Here is a 13,722-nt window from a genome sequence, read left to right on the forward strand (position 1 = left end):
ATGAATTCTGCATAATTAGTGGGTTTTGTGATCTTAGTAGAAACGTAGTCCTTTGGTGATCTTCTATATGATGAAAGGATGGAGAAACGCATACTAATGTCTGTATCACAATGCAATGTCAGGGTTGCTTGTTTTGTATCGTAGGTTGTTTCTAGCTACGGTACCACCAACGACACCTTACGTTACTTGCTTTGCGACTATTTCAAATGCTTCTTGTATGAAATGATTATCAAAATGTGCTTCTAAGAAATAGCACTAAATATCAATATCAGACACATCATCTTCATCCAGGATAGTCTTTCTTCTGCATTGCACTGGGTGCTTTTGAATCAGAATCGGTCTCTACTATCATACGGCAAATTGCAAACAGAGCGAAACGTAAATACAAATTCCCCACGACAGCTCAGCTATATTGCAATTAGCAAGGCACCTTAAAGCTATTTAACAGTGAAGATAAATGCCTGTGACGCATTCGGGGCAGGTCAGGAAATGGGGCATTCCATTTTTTTTCTTTTGCATATAAGGCTATGTTCATTTAATCATATGGATGAGATCCGCGCGTCTATGAATTTTCGTTCGTTTAAAAAAACGTTTTTGACCATACTGTAAATCGTACAAAATGACGAAATATATGTCTTATGTTGCAAAACAAAGGGTTGGTTGCAAAATTAAACTAATTTCATTGAATGCCGAATTCAATTCAAAAGAAAAGAAAATTTGCCAAACCATACCCTGTGTGTTTAGTCAATTGTTAAACCATTATGTCGGGAAATGACAAAAAAACACAAAGCAATTCTAAAAGCCTGTTAAAAAATTAAGAAAAACATTACGCCTGGAGGTATTTTCCCACACTACCTCCATGCCAAATTTCAGGTCATTTGGCTGAAAAAATGGTAGAGTTCAATCCATAATTACACAGTCCTCTGAAAATTCGGTGGCCATGCGATGAGAAATTTACCAGCTACAGGGGCGGGCCTCAACCACCACCATTACCCTCCCCGGCTCCAGAATGACAAGAAAATCCCGGTTCTAATAGAGTTAACAAATCTGTTGTCGAAAGACGTAGCTGCCAGACAGGGCCCATTACCATGGCGGTAGACAAAGTACGCAGTAATGAGCCACAGGAAGAGCACGGCTCATCCTTTATACAGGGTTCCAAAAGGGCAGAGCAAATGGGAAATGGAGAATGTCTTGAGGGTATGGGGTACTTTGGGCACATCAAACCTATTGGTTTGCCTCGTGTTCTGTGTAGACCATTCAGTTTAGCCGTGCATGGATCTTGTGTTAACAGGTAGACATATACATACCGAATATGTAATAGAAGGTTGTAATAGAAGGTTGTAAAAGAAGGTTGTAATAGAAGGTTGTAATAGAAGGTTGTAATAGAAGGTTGTAATAGAAGGTTGTAATAGAAGGTTGTAAAGAAGGTTGTAATAGAAGGTTGTAATAGAAGGTTGTAATAGAAGGTTGTAATAGAAGGTTGTAATAGAAGGTTGTAATAGAAGGTTGTAATAGAAGGTTGTAATAAAAGGTTGTAATAGAAGGTTGGCGTGCCTCCTTCTCTTCCCTCACATTCTTTTTTTAAGTTGGAGAACAATTTATTTGTTATTTTGTAATTAATAAGCTCATATGAACTTATGCTAATACAAATGATATATTTCTTCACAATTCTACAGATCTGCAGTAGCAACCATTACGTCATCTATGGCAGGCGGGATCGTCGGTCTCCTCTTAAGGTAAGTCTTTTAAATGTCAAAATCCCTATTTTGCCATTTCTTTAGGACCAGCATTTGCTCGGAAGCAAATGCGGCATATTTCACTCCATCCCCCTCTGAATTCCATAATAATTCCTTAATAAGGGTTTCAATACCCCATGTACTGTACAATACACCGTAGAAGGTCTCTTAGTAACAATTGTACTCGAAACTTGCATACAGGGATAGTGAGTTATAGCTGCGAACCACAAATTATAATATGAAGGTATGGTATGAAGGTAGCACGTCGGCAGAAGGCACTGCGCCTACGTAAACCCCCAATTTTTTACGTTTTTTTGTTCGATTTTTAGTCAACGTTGCATCAGAATTTTGCCTGTTGCAGACGAGATTTTTTCCGACACAACATTGGGAAACTACAGACGGAATGTGAACCTTAAATGCGCGAATACAACCTCATATGAGACGTTTTGCCGAAGTGCTATGTACAATACATTACGGATTTCGTGCAGGTGCAGTACGTCCTGCCGACGTGCTTATGAAGGCAAATGTTATGTCTAAGTTTCATTTCATTTCATTTTGTTTATTTATCTAGGGACAGCATATCGCCAATAGCTGTTTTCAACGCTCCCTGCACAGGAAAATACATGAAAAGTATAAACTAACTTAGGTACAATCGTAATGGTCGTAATAATAAAAGAAACAGAACAAACTAATAACGTACAGAAAACAAACTAAATATATATGACAAAGAATGTACAGGATATTAATAATGGAACTGAATTTGCAATTCAATGTTTATGAACAAAATGCAAAATTGTTGCAAAACGTTAAACTTTATTCCAGCACACTATTTACAGGGATCAAATTTTCAGCGACCACTGTCGCCTTCATCAAGATAATTAATGACCAATCACTTCACAACGTGATCTCGCGAGAGTTACTTTTGATCAATTGCTTACGTCACGTATCAGTAAAGTCTCGTGTGAATAAGGTCACGTGTTTGTAAACCGTAACTCTCGCGAAATCACGTTGTGAAATGATATTGGTCATTAATTATCCTGATGAAAACGACAGTGGTCGCTGAAAATTTGATCCCTGTAAATAGTGTGTTGGAATAAAGTTTAACGTTTTACTATGATTACTACCAACACAGATGAATGATAATCTCAAAATTGTTGTTTTTTCTCCCTCCAGCTACACCACTACCCGTATGTTTGAGATCCCCTACCTCCTGAACGGCGTGCTGGGTTCTTTAGTGTCTGTCACAGGTAGGGTCATACTTATGTTACTAAATGATGATTACGGTTTGCTGAAGTTCGGGAGCAGTGACCAGATCTAAGCCACACTTACCTTTCTATATGATTTGAATCGAATTTGAGTTAGATTTGAGTCAAGCTTTCAATTGACACGCGAACACGCCCGAACAATGCATGACATCTTCCGAAGACTCCAAATCTAAAGCGATAGGGCGAAAAAAATACAAGATTTCTACATTTTCAAATTCTTACATTCTTACACCAGCCAACCAGGCCTCAACCATGGCAAAACCTCCTATCCAGATTCGGAATGTCTGCAAGGTCGTCGCTCCCAACTTATGCTTGTCAAATTAACACCATTTTTATTTTGAAACATTCTGCTGGCGCAACCAAACAGTAGACAACCACAGCCGACCTTGCTCCCGACCTATTCCTAACCATAGTTGGGGAGAGTTCGGTTAGTGTTCTCTGCCACTTCAAAGACCCCTTGCAGAACAAGGGGGTGAAGGAGGGCTATCTATGCATGCTAAGAGTCGGCATTACGCACATATAATGTAACACATAGCATGCATCATGCAGTATGCACATGTCAAGTCAAATTTATTACGCAACAATTGCTTTGGATACAACGTATGGCAAATAATACTTAATAAGTATAAACTATTTATACTAAGTGTACTAATCTAACTCCAATACATGTATCATATGTTATAATGGAATATTACATTTCACATTGCTGTGACATTGTTTCTCTTTTGTACAGCATTATGTACATATTTGCCTAGGTAGACAGATATAGAGTCGGGGCATGATAAAAGCATGTTGAAAATGTAGCATTCTTGATCTTTGCACAATGATAACAGAAGGTCGTAGCACATGTAGCACTTTTTTTTTTATTTTTGCACAATGATAACAGAAGGTCATAGCTTATAGCTAGCAATATACTTTTTACATACCTGGCACAATTACTTTATCTAATCGCCCTGTAACTTTAACAGTAACACGAAACTTCAACAAAACATGACTTTACACTGACCTCACCCATTCAAGCTGCAAGAATGATTGTCTGAGGTTTGACTCATGCTATCCATAGTTTTTCCAATGTCTTGTAAACGCCTTTTTTTTTTTCATTGTAAAAGTGGCTGCAAGAATATAAGTTATACCTAACTTGAGTTCGCAGTCCATGTCCTTTTATTTGTATTTATCGCTTCTGAATAATAAAAAAAACGATTGTCGTATTTCCTTCCTGTTCCAATCTTCAAGTCAATATATACCTTACCACGTGCGCTTTGTGTAAAGCCGTATGAAAAGAAGATTACAAAAGACAAAATCTGACGGCTTACACCCGCATTCAGGCTTACATATAGATCATTATAATAAGATCAAGCTGCAAGATTCTGCATGAACAACTATGAAAGAGGTGCTAGTGTAACGGAAATGAAAAGAAACCTACAGTGGGGGTAGCTGGAAGACACACGAAAAATGTCCAGACTATGCATGATGTACAAAATGACTAATAAACTGGTGGACTTCCCAACCACTATGTATCTGATACCAACCCAGAAGAGAACAAGAAACAGTCATGCCTTCAAATATCAGAGGTATCAACCAAAAATTGAGATGTTCAAAAACTCGTATTTCACAAGAACTATGATCGTAGACTGGAACTCGTTGCCACCAAGCACAGTTAAGGCATCATCACTAGAAAGCTTTAAACAACTCCTGCAATTAAATGTGTAAAGATTGAGTGTAACAAGTCGTTCGGTGTGATATACCTAGCTGCCGCCACGCCAAGTGCCGAGTACGAAGCTAGTGTGTTACGCCGAAGGGCGGTTATACTGGCTATACTGGTACAGATACAGAAGAAATCTTATCCGAAGATTTAAAGTTGTCCCTTTTACAGACGCCTTTAAATCAAACTGCGCCAATATTCCAAGCTTGAAAAAATTCCTTTTATATAATATTATATACTTGACGTGCTATCGTTTGAAACGTTGCGTTGTTTTCATAACCGTTTTTACCATGTTCTTTCCGAAAGAAATCAGGCCATCGAACACCATGAGTCTATTCATTTAACAATGGTTCTATAAATAAATCTGGACCTCTCGAGCAATGTCGTCAAATACAGTGATAAAAAGCTATGAAAGGCGTCGTGTTGTAAAGCATTTTTCGCAGACTATATGCTTTTAGGCTACAGCAAGTAACTTGTATTGATGACATCAGCGCGCGCATTAATTTTGCCTTATTTTGGAGAAAAAAAATTGTTGCTCTCTGACAGTGGTCAACTTGTCGAAAATGGGCCAAAGTGTCTGTTGTCAAGCCGAAAGGCGGATATGGCAGATAAACATGCAGAAAGTAGGCACGACAATGCTCTGATTTAATTTTTTTTTTACTTTGATGCAGTGATATATTTTTCATATATTTCATGTTCCAACTAAATCAAAACCATTTGTACAAAAACTCTTTTTAATTTGTGAGAAATGAATGTTGTAATAGTTGGCAGTAAACGTAACATTTCTTGTTTAACAAGGTTTTTAATGTCAAAATTTGAAACTGTAGAAATCGTGTGGGTTTTTTTGGCCCGCCTTATTTTTTTCGCTCTATCGCATTGGAGTCTGTGGAGGATGTTATCCATAAACTTTACTTGCTGTGGCCTTACTATACTTTAAAAGGCTTGGACTATATGAGTGCACTCCAGTGAACCATTCAGCTGGATTCAACAGGTCAGGCTCTCAATGTGAGGCTACTTTAATGAACATAAATAATTTTCTATACGATAAGGACCATTGAGTTCTTACCAGCATTGATCAGGGGTGTACAGAGTACACAGTGCAATTTTACGGAATACAGTGCAATCGTATTAATATACGGTGCAATTTTACGGAATACAGTGCAATCGTATAAGTATACGGTGCAATTGTACTAAGTATACAGTGCAATTGTACCAGTAAAACACTAATACGATTGCACTATATTCCGTAAAATTGTACTGTACACTAATACGATTGTACTGTATTCCGTAAAATTGCACTGTATTCCGTAAAAGTGCACTGAATACTCTGGCACCCATGTCGATAATACTTGAAAATGTAATAGTACAGCAAGTTTGACGGACCGATACTTCCTAATAACCCAGAAACTGATTTATGATGATTTATTAATTTATGATAACTAAACTTCTATGTTAATAACCATGAGTGATACAGGGTATTATTATCAATATTCAAACTCATAGAGCCAAATTGTTAAATCTGTCGATTCAGACGTGATTGTAATTTGTATTAATGACCCTACTGTTAATGATGCAATAATTATGTTATAAACAAGCATCAAAATTAAGCCTTGTACGTTAAGGCTGCGAGTTATGTTGTTGTTGATACAAATAGATAAAAAATAAATAACAAAATAAAAAATACTTTGTTTCATACCAGTATTGCACTACGCAGACTATTTATGAAATTTTTAACGTCACTTTCCACTCCTAAAATAAAATAATAATGCCCAATATATAATGCAACGCACGTTTCACGTACATGTACTTGATGATGTTAACATGAATATTAAGTCAGCTATAAATACCACTCGTTAAATCTAACTTCAAAACCTGCCTACAAAATGTCGAGTTTCATTGCATTCCAGTCAATGCAAAATGTCGGCAACAAATTTTTGATGGAAAATCCATATGTTGTCATTACTTCATAATACTGCCGAAGACATATAGCAGATCCATATAGTATATCCAGCGTGCTGTGAAATATTTTATACGTTAAAGATTATGTTGTTTGGCACCTTACAGGGATCGAAATACCAAAGTACAATGTGCCAAATGCACATGACTTTAATGATTTCCACTTATAAATATTTTGAATGTGCAATTTTGCACCTAGAGCAGGAGAGGAGGCTAGGGGGGCCTTGCAGGCAAAGAAGCACAAATTAACCATAAGTTATTTTTATAAACAGTATATTTTACTTTACATATAGTGCATGATAATTATCGTAACGAAAAATATGCAATAGATAATTAATTAATTGCTCTTAGGCTGTTGGTAAATATCTTTATGTACCGTTACGGTATGAAATGTTTTTAATTTCGGGAAGTTTCAACAGTTACTTTGGTATTTGTGACATGTGGAGAGTGGGAGGTGCGGCGAAATGTTCTCTCAACAGACAAACTCCGTTGGCATGCTTATCTCTCTATTTGGCCGATTTCTACTCTTTCCAGCCGCCTCCCGAAGCCTGGTAGAGGGGTAGGAGTCTCTACTAGCGGCGCCCTGGAAAACTAAAGCAAATTCCGAAAAATACAAAAAAATTTCGTTAAACTTGATATTTTTATTCTTTCAAAGCGTTGTATTTTAAGTTTTGTTATTGAAAGTAGAAACATCGTGCAAATAACACATACTACGTAGGAAGGTCAGTTTTATGCATTGTGGGCTTAATTTTTGCAGGATACTTCCACTGAGCCACCTGGACAAGAAATCGTGTCCCACAGTTGCGGTTGAAAACAGTTGCAGACCGACTGAATATAATTTTGAACATATTTTTTTTTTCAAATTGCACCTAAAATTTTGGCAATTTTGCATAAACCTGAAAAAAAGTATTTCGAGCCCTGCCTTATGACTGAGGGTGTCTGCGCTAATCTGACACAAATAGATGAGCCCTTGCAACGTGCCGAAGGGTTTGTAAATAATTGATATGATCTCCACCAAATTGAAGGATCTTTCAGGCTTACAGCAAGAGCAAGGTTACACGTGGCTGTGCATCACTCTAAGCACATACGTATTCATCATGCAAGTCATGGAAACACTTCAAATCTGTCTTCTTTGAATTGCTCTTAAGGCCACGGTAAGTAAATTTCATGGATGACATCATCCGCAAACTCCAAATCTAATGCGAGAGGGCGAAAAAAACAAGGCGAGCCGAAAAAAATCATTCATTTTTAAATTTTGACATCATAAACCTTCGTTGTTAAACGAGAAATGATATCTATATTGTGCTAAGTTTACTATTACAACATTCATTTCTCACTGAAACAAGTTTGAAAAATGAAAGTATTAAATCATTGTACAAATGGTTTTGATTCGGTGGGAACATCAGATATCGCCATCACATAAAAAAGGAATGAAATACATCACTGCATAAAAGTAAAAGGCAAATATAACATTAGAGTCTTGTCTCCTCTCTTCATATCTTCATACATGTATGCAGTTTGCTATTGCTCGACAAAGTATGTTACCAGGCCCTAAAGCGGGCTTTCCGATCACTTGCTACATCCAAACTATACTGTACTGTGTTTATAAAGTTACAATTTTTTATCCAACACAACACAACAAAGTTCTCTCACCTAGAGCTTTCGACCAGTCACTCTGGTCTTCCTCAGTAGACTGACCCAGTGAAGCTTGTCACGTGGCTTCTTTGAAGTGTGACGTCAACACTGGGTCAAAGGTATGGTAGACGATGTCGTGAGTGAGGGGTGATGGGCCCTGATGTAAATGGCCTCTTTCACCCCTCTCAGGAAATAGCCTGTAGTACTCTATTTTACACATTCAAATATACTGTACTGTGTACATGTATAACAATAAAACTTCTGTCTGGCAGGTATTTGCGCGTTGGCGCACCCCTGGGAGGGCCTGTTTATCGGCGCGGTGGGCGCGCTGATCGCCTGCGGCTCCACGGAGCTGCTGGAGAGGTGGCAGGTGGACGACCCGGTGGGCGCCGTGCCCGTCCACTTCTCCTGCGCGGTCTGGAGCCTCATCAGCATCGGCATCTTCGGCAGGATAGACACGCTGGAGCACGCCTCGCAGTTCAACGGACTCATAGCGGTAACAGTCTTTATCTAGCCCGTGCGGCAAAATGTTCTCTCCCAGCAGACAATCTCCCCTGGCATGTTATCCCTCTCTATTTGGCTGATTTCTACTCTTTCCAACCGCCTTCCGAAGCCTGGTAGAGGCTAGTTTTTATCACCATGTTTTAGGGCAATCTATCTTTGGAACAAATTACGGCTACAAATCAAAATCTACGGCTACAACTAACTTTAAGAAAGCTATCCGCCAACTGTGACATGAGTCATCAGAATGGCATGCAGAGCAAGCAACCAATAGGCATGCAGCTTTCCTCTATTCTTCTTGCTGATTGGCTGTTGGTATTCGATTGGGTTATCTCAATTAAAAGCTGCACACAGCCATACCATATTGACAGTATTAAAGTGTTTTGGTAGGTATGTCAAACTTTCATTCTCAAGCATTCGAATGCGGGGCATAAACCCTTTTTCTTAATCTTAAAAATCAACAGTTAGCATTATGAAAATAACAATCCTAACGAATAATGTAGGAGATAGCTATCCAACTGTTGCATATGCATTCTTAGTTTTATGTCACTTCATACTATATTTTTATCAATAAAAGACAATATAAAGCATTGTTTTCCCTTGTATTTCTCCTTCTTTCCCTGTCATGTCATGAAACGTGGTGAAGCCATGCTACATTTGCTCCAAAGCAAATGTCGGCCTTTCTAGTTGTACACTTCTTTTTTACAATCATTACAGGGTGGAGGGTTCTACCTTCTGGGGATCCAGGTGCTGGCCGCCGCCTCTCAGATCGTCTGGACCATCGTCACCTCTTACCTAGTCCTGAAACTGGTGGACGTGACGGTAGGGCTGCGGGTTCCCCTGGACAAGGAGATACTCGGTACGTAATTTTATACCAAAACATTTGTCATAGTAAGACCACAACAATTTAATTTGTTGGTTTACGGACTCGCCTGCTTCATTTTGTTCTGATTTGCAAAACATTTCAGCCTCAAAATCAAGTCCCAAATGCTCATATTTTGGGCCCAACAGCTAAAGGAAGTCCCTACTCTTCAAAGTTGGTACAGGTTTTCCATCGATCAATGCAGTGACTTGATTAAAAGTTTGAAATTCATTGTTTGAATTACAAGCCAGGCTAGTATGTTGACTTCATGGCTCCTATCATAGCATTTAGGGCTATCTTAGGATGCCAATGTCTGCTTTTATTTTTATTTTTTCGCCCTGTCGCTTCAGATTTTAAAAAAAATATCCGAGAACCAACAAATCAAATTGGCCATGGTCAGGCCTAACCTAGAAACAATTCTGCGTATAGTACCGTTGTTAACGACCTTGTGCAAGAGGGCTGGAGTTCGAATCCCTCAATTGTTGTCCCTCACTCGAAATGCAGGCTACTGGAAAGGGTCGCAGTCCTTATCAGAACTGCAGTTAGGCAGAAACTGTGAAGAGAGATTTGGCGAAATCATCGAAGAAATGAGAACCGATTAAATCGGGCTTTTATAGCCTCAGGCTGGTATCCAGTCTTACGTGGTAGGGGCGGGTTCTCCTCGGGACTGCAGGAGCTCTTTCCCGCCCGCCTGAGCTAGGTTTCCCGGTGGGTATTTCACGAGAGATTTATTAGCCCTACCACGAACGTGTTAGGGCAAATCAAATCCCCAAGCATGATATATCTATTAGCGTAACGGGTCGGTCTGTTGAACTGGGCGGGGGAAAGCTATTAGGGCCCCGAAGACACAGCCTGCCTGAACACCCCAACATCCCCAATCACGTAAGACAGGATACGAGGCTAGGCTTTTAGCGACCATTCGACTGATTGACCATGAAAACGGGCGTTACGTCCTACGAGCAGGGAAAGTTTTCCGGCCACCCATGGCCAGACTACGGCGAAGCCACTCAAGGCTATCGCCCGTTTCTCTCTCTTTACTCCCCTACAGGAGCGGACTACTGTGAACACGGTGTCGGGGAACCCGACCGAGACAACCCCGAGGGAGCTTCCGAGGATGACGACGACTCTCTGGACAACGGCTCGCCTCGCCAGGACATGCGTTTTCTGGGATACCACGGCGACTACAGACCACCCGAGCACCACCACCACCATCGTCACCATCATGGCGACGTAGACGGGGAGGTCGTGGAGAGAAAGGTGAGGCGCCGGCCCTCGGGCGGTTACTGCGGGCACAGCTTTCGCCAGAAGCACCGCATCCGTCTGCCCAGCGCATCGTCGGTCGCGTGCTGCTGCCATTGCTGCCAGTGCCAGTGTCACCGGTACGACGAACTGCCATCCGACTGCGACGATTCCGAACATGAACTAAAAACTTTAAGTAAGAAGAGAAGAAACGTCTTGTCTTGCTGCAGGAGGCTCGTGCAGTGCTGTAAGAAACGCCAGGAGGCGAAGGAAGACGGTGACTTGAGACGCGGTGACACTCATCTGAAAGATGTTGCGACCAACACGGGTAGTTTGAAAGTCGTGACGCAGGAAGTAGTAACTGGATTGTAGCTTGCATCTGCCACGTACCGACTGGACCAGTGGAGAACTTTAGACCCTCCTCCTCCAACCGAAGCTGTACAGAGCCCACCCGAGTCCCTACCTCATGGCACTCACTTGCCTAGAAGGAAATGGGCTGCCCTGAATAGAGCTAGATGTGGACCAGAGATAATCTGCTAAAATGGGGACGGGTGAGCTCATCAGCTGACTGCCCATGTGGCCACCCTACCCAAACCATGCAGCACATCCTACAGGACTGCGAATTATATTAGGACCATCTGTCAGCAAACGAGACCTGCACGATGCAGACCAGGAAGCCCTGGACTGGCTGGAGCAGTGGGCCGACAAGATATGATGATGATGAGCTTGCATTAGGTACTATTTTTCGGGACAATCAACGTTAATAGCTCCGGCTTGCCTAGTTGATTTTTTTTCGGGGGGGGGGGCTATATGTTGAGTGTCACGTTGGGTTCGGATATATTACCGTACGAATAAAAAAACAAGCGGGAGAGAAAGTCAGGAGAGAAAGATCAACCGAATGAAACAAGAAGTGACGCCATTAATTATCTTGACCGCACCATAGACTATTACCAACCTTTAGAAAGAGTCCATAATACATTGTAATATTTGTGGATCTGAGTCCAGTCTAATTAGCATTAGTCCAATCCAAGTAACCAAGGTGACCAATTATTTGAGTCACACATCGTCATCACACTCACAAAACTCAATCAGCTATTCCCATTCTAGCCCCTGGCCCAGAGCCCTGGCCCATGGGCAGTTTTTTTAAAGCATGTCTTTTTTTTATATTTACCGAAGGAAAACATATTGTTTTTGCTACGTTTCTTCTTCTTCCGTTCCAAACACTGATATCTGGCCAATGACTTGATTTGTTGACGTCTCTCACCATGGTAACTGGTGTTGGGTTACATAATGTTGCAATTTTATAGTAGGAGGGATTTATACTCTTGTCTGACCATATATATGAATGTATTTGAGTAAGAATTAACAGAGCAGACCATATGCGAAGGTAAACATTATGCATTTGCTTTGCAAATGTTACCTTTCTAGTTTTTCTTTATGATAGAAGGTACTTGCATGTGAACTGAATATGTGTTTTTGATGGCATTTACTGGGATGCGCTGGGCTTAAAGAAAATATGAATAGTCTGAGGAACTGACTTATTATTTTAAAAAGGTATAAAAAAAACTACAATCTTGAAGCAGCCAATAACATTGTTAAGTCCATCACCGCTTCTAATCATCTGGTTCTGATACGTTTTTGGCATCAGAACGCTGCTATAATGCTATTGCGTATACTTATACATGGATACAACGACATGCTACTGCTACAGACACTTCGCGGTTCCAATCGCCTTATCTGCATGCACTACGACACGTGCACCACCTCAGATGACCCATGTACACGGCAGCTACACGTGAACGGAATCTTAGAAAGGAGATAATAATAAGTGCGTTAGGATGCACTCCTAATCTTTACAAATAGAGAAAAAAAACGGATCAAGATATACGTACTATAGGAAAGATTTTTGATCATCTGGAAACGTTGGAAACATATTAATAAATATAAAATGTGCCTATTTTGCTGCATGTATATTGCAGTGCAGTGTCCATGTGCATATTATTAATCAGTCTACTAACTGCCGTATCTTTAATATTGTGTTCAACTATATCCACCACTCTGGAAGATTTGACCAATCTTATTCATGTCTATGCTATAGGTATTGGTGCGCCAGCCACTTTCATTTGATGTTTATGTTATACTTAATGTCATCTTTATGTTTACTTTTGTATTATGTTTTATGAGCAGCGGATTCACATAAGCACAACAAGTGCTTTCTATCCAATGCTCAAAAATCCATGTGAATAAAATAAATAATTAGTCTGATCAGACGTCAATATCAGGTTTCTTTCTTTCACGGAACAGCACCAGTCTTCTAAAGCAAAGCAGTTGTTTTACACGCACAAAATCGTACCAGACTCATTTTGTCAGAAGACAACTAAAACACAGGCTTAGGCCATATTTATTTGATTACATGGATGACATCCTCTGGGAAACCCAAAACTGATGCAAGTGTGCTAGTAAAAAAAGTTTTGCAAAAAAAGGTACGTTGCCTTCATTATTTAATCTACGTAGTCATGAAGGTTGAACAAATGACTAAACAGACACAGTATAGGGTGGCGAATAAAGGACTCATCATTTTCGTGTCTTCACCTTTTTCTTGTTTTCTTTATAATTAGGAATTGATTTTGGCATTCTACGACAAAGGTATCGCATCAGGTCGTATGCAATTCATCCTAGATGATCTTTTGACTTCTGATTGTAAATAATTTTTCTGCATATTGATATTAAATCCATTTCCACGTGTTAAAGGGGCATCATGTAACATTAAGACGATACAAATTGTCTTTTGTAAGTTGAATCAACCCTAAACAAGGAGAAGTCGTA

General features: G+C 40.0%; 1 protein-coding gene across 1 annotated transcript in view; it reads left to right on the plus strand.

Moving 5' to 3' along the window:
- LOC109471263 (putative ammonium transporter 3) overlaps window positions 1-13,722 on the plus strand; it is a 39,822-nt gene that overhangs the window by 20,505 nt on the left and 5,595 nt on the right. The window contains exons 4-8 of the mRNA XM_019770547.1: window positions 1,677-1,736; window positions 2,910-2,983; window positions 8,567-8,790; window positions 9,513-9,654; window positions 10,706-11,264. Of these exons, the coding sequence (XP_019626106.1) occupies window positions 1,677-1,736; window positions 2,910-2,983; window positions 8,567-8,790; window positions 9,513-9,654; window positions 10,706-11,264 (1,059 nt within the window). The remainder of the gene's footprint in view (window positions 1-1,676; window positions 1,737-2,909; window positions 2,984-8,566; window positions 8,791-9,512; window positions 9,655-10,705; window positions 11,265-13,722) is intronic.

This window comes from Branchiostoma belcheri, unplaced genomic scaffold, assembly GCF_001625305.1.
Source record: "Branchiostoma belcheri isolate BF01 breed outbred unplaced genomic scaffold, Haploidv18h27 scaffold244, whole genome shotgun sequence".
NCBI classification, from domain to species: domain Eukaryota; kingdom Metazoa; phylum Chordata; class Leptocardii; order Amphioxiformes; family Branchiostomatidae; genus Branchiostoma; species Branchiostoma belcheri.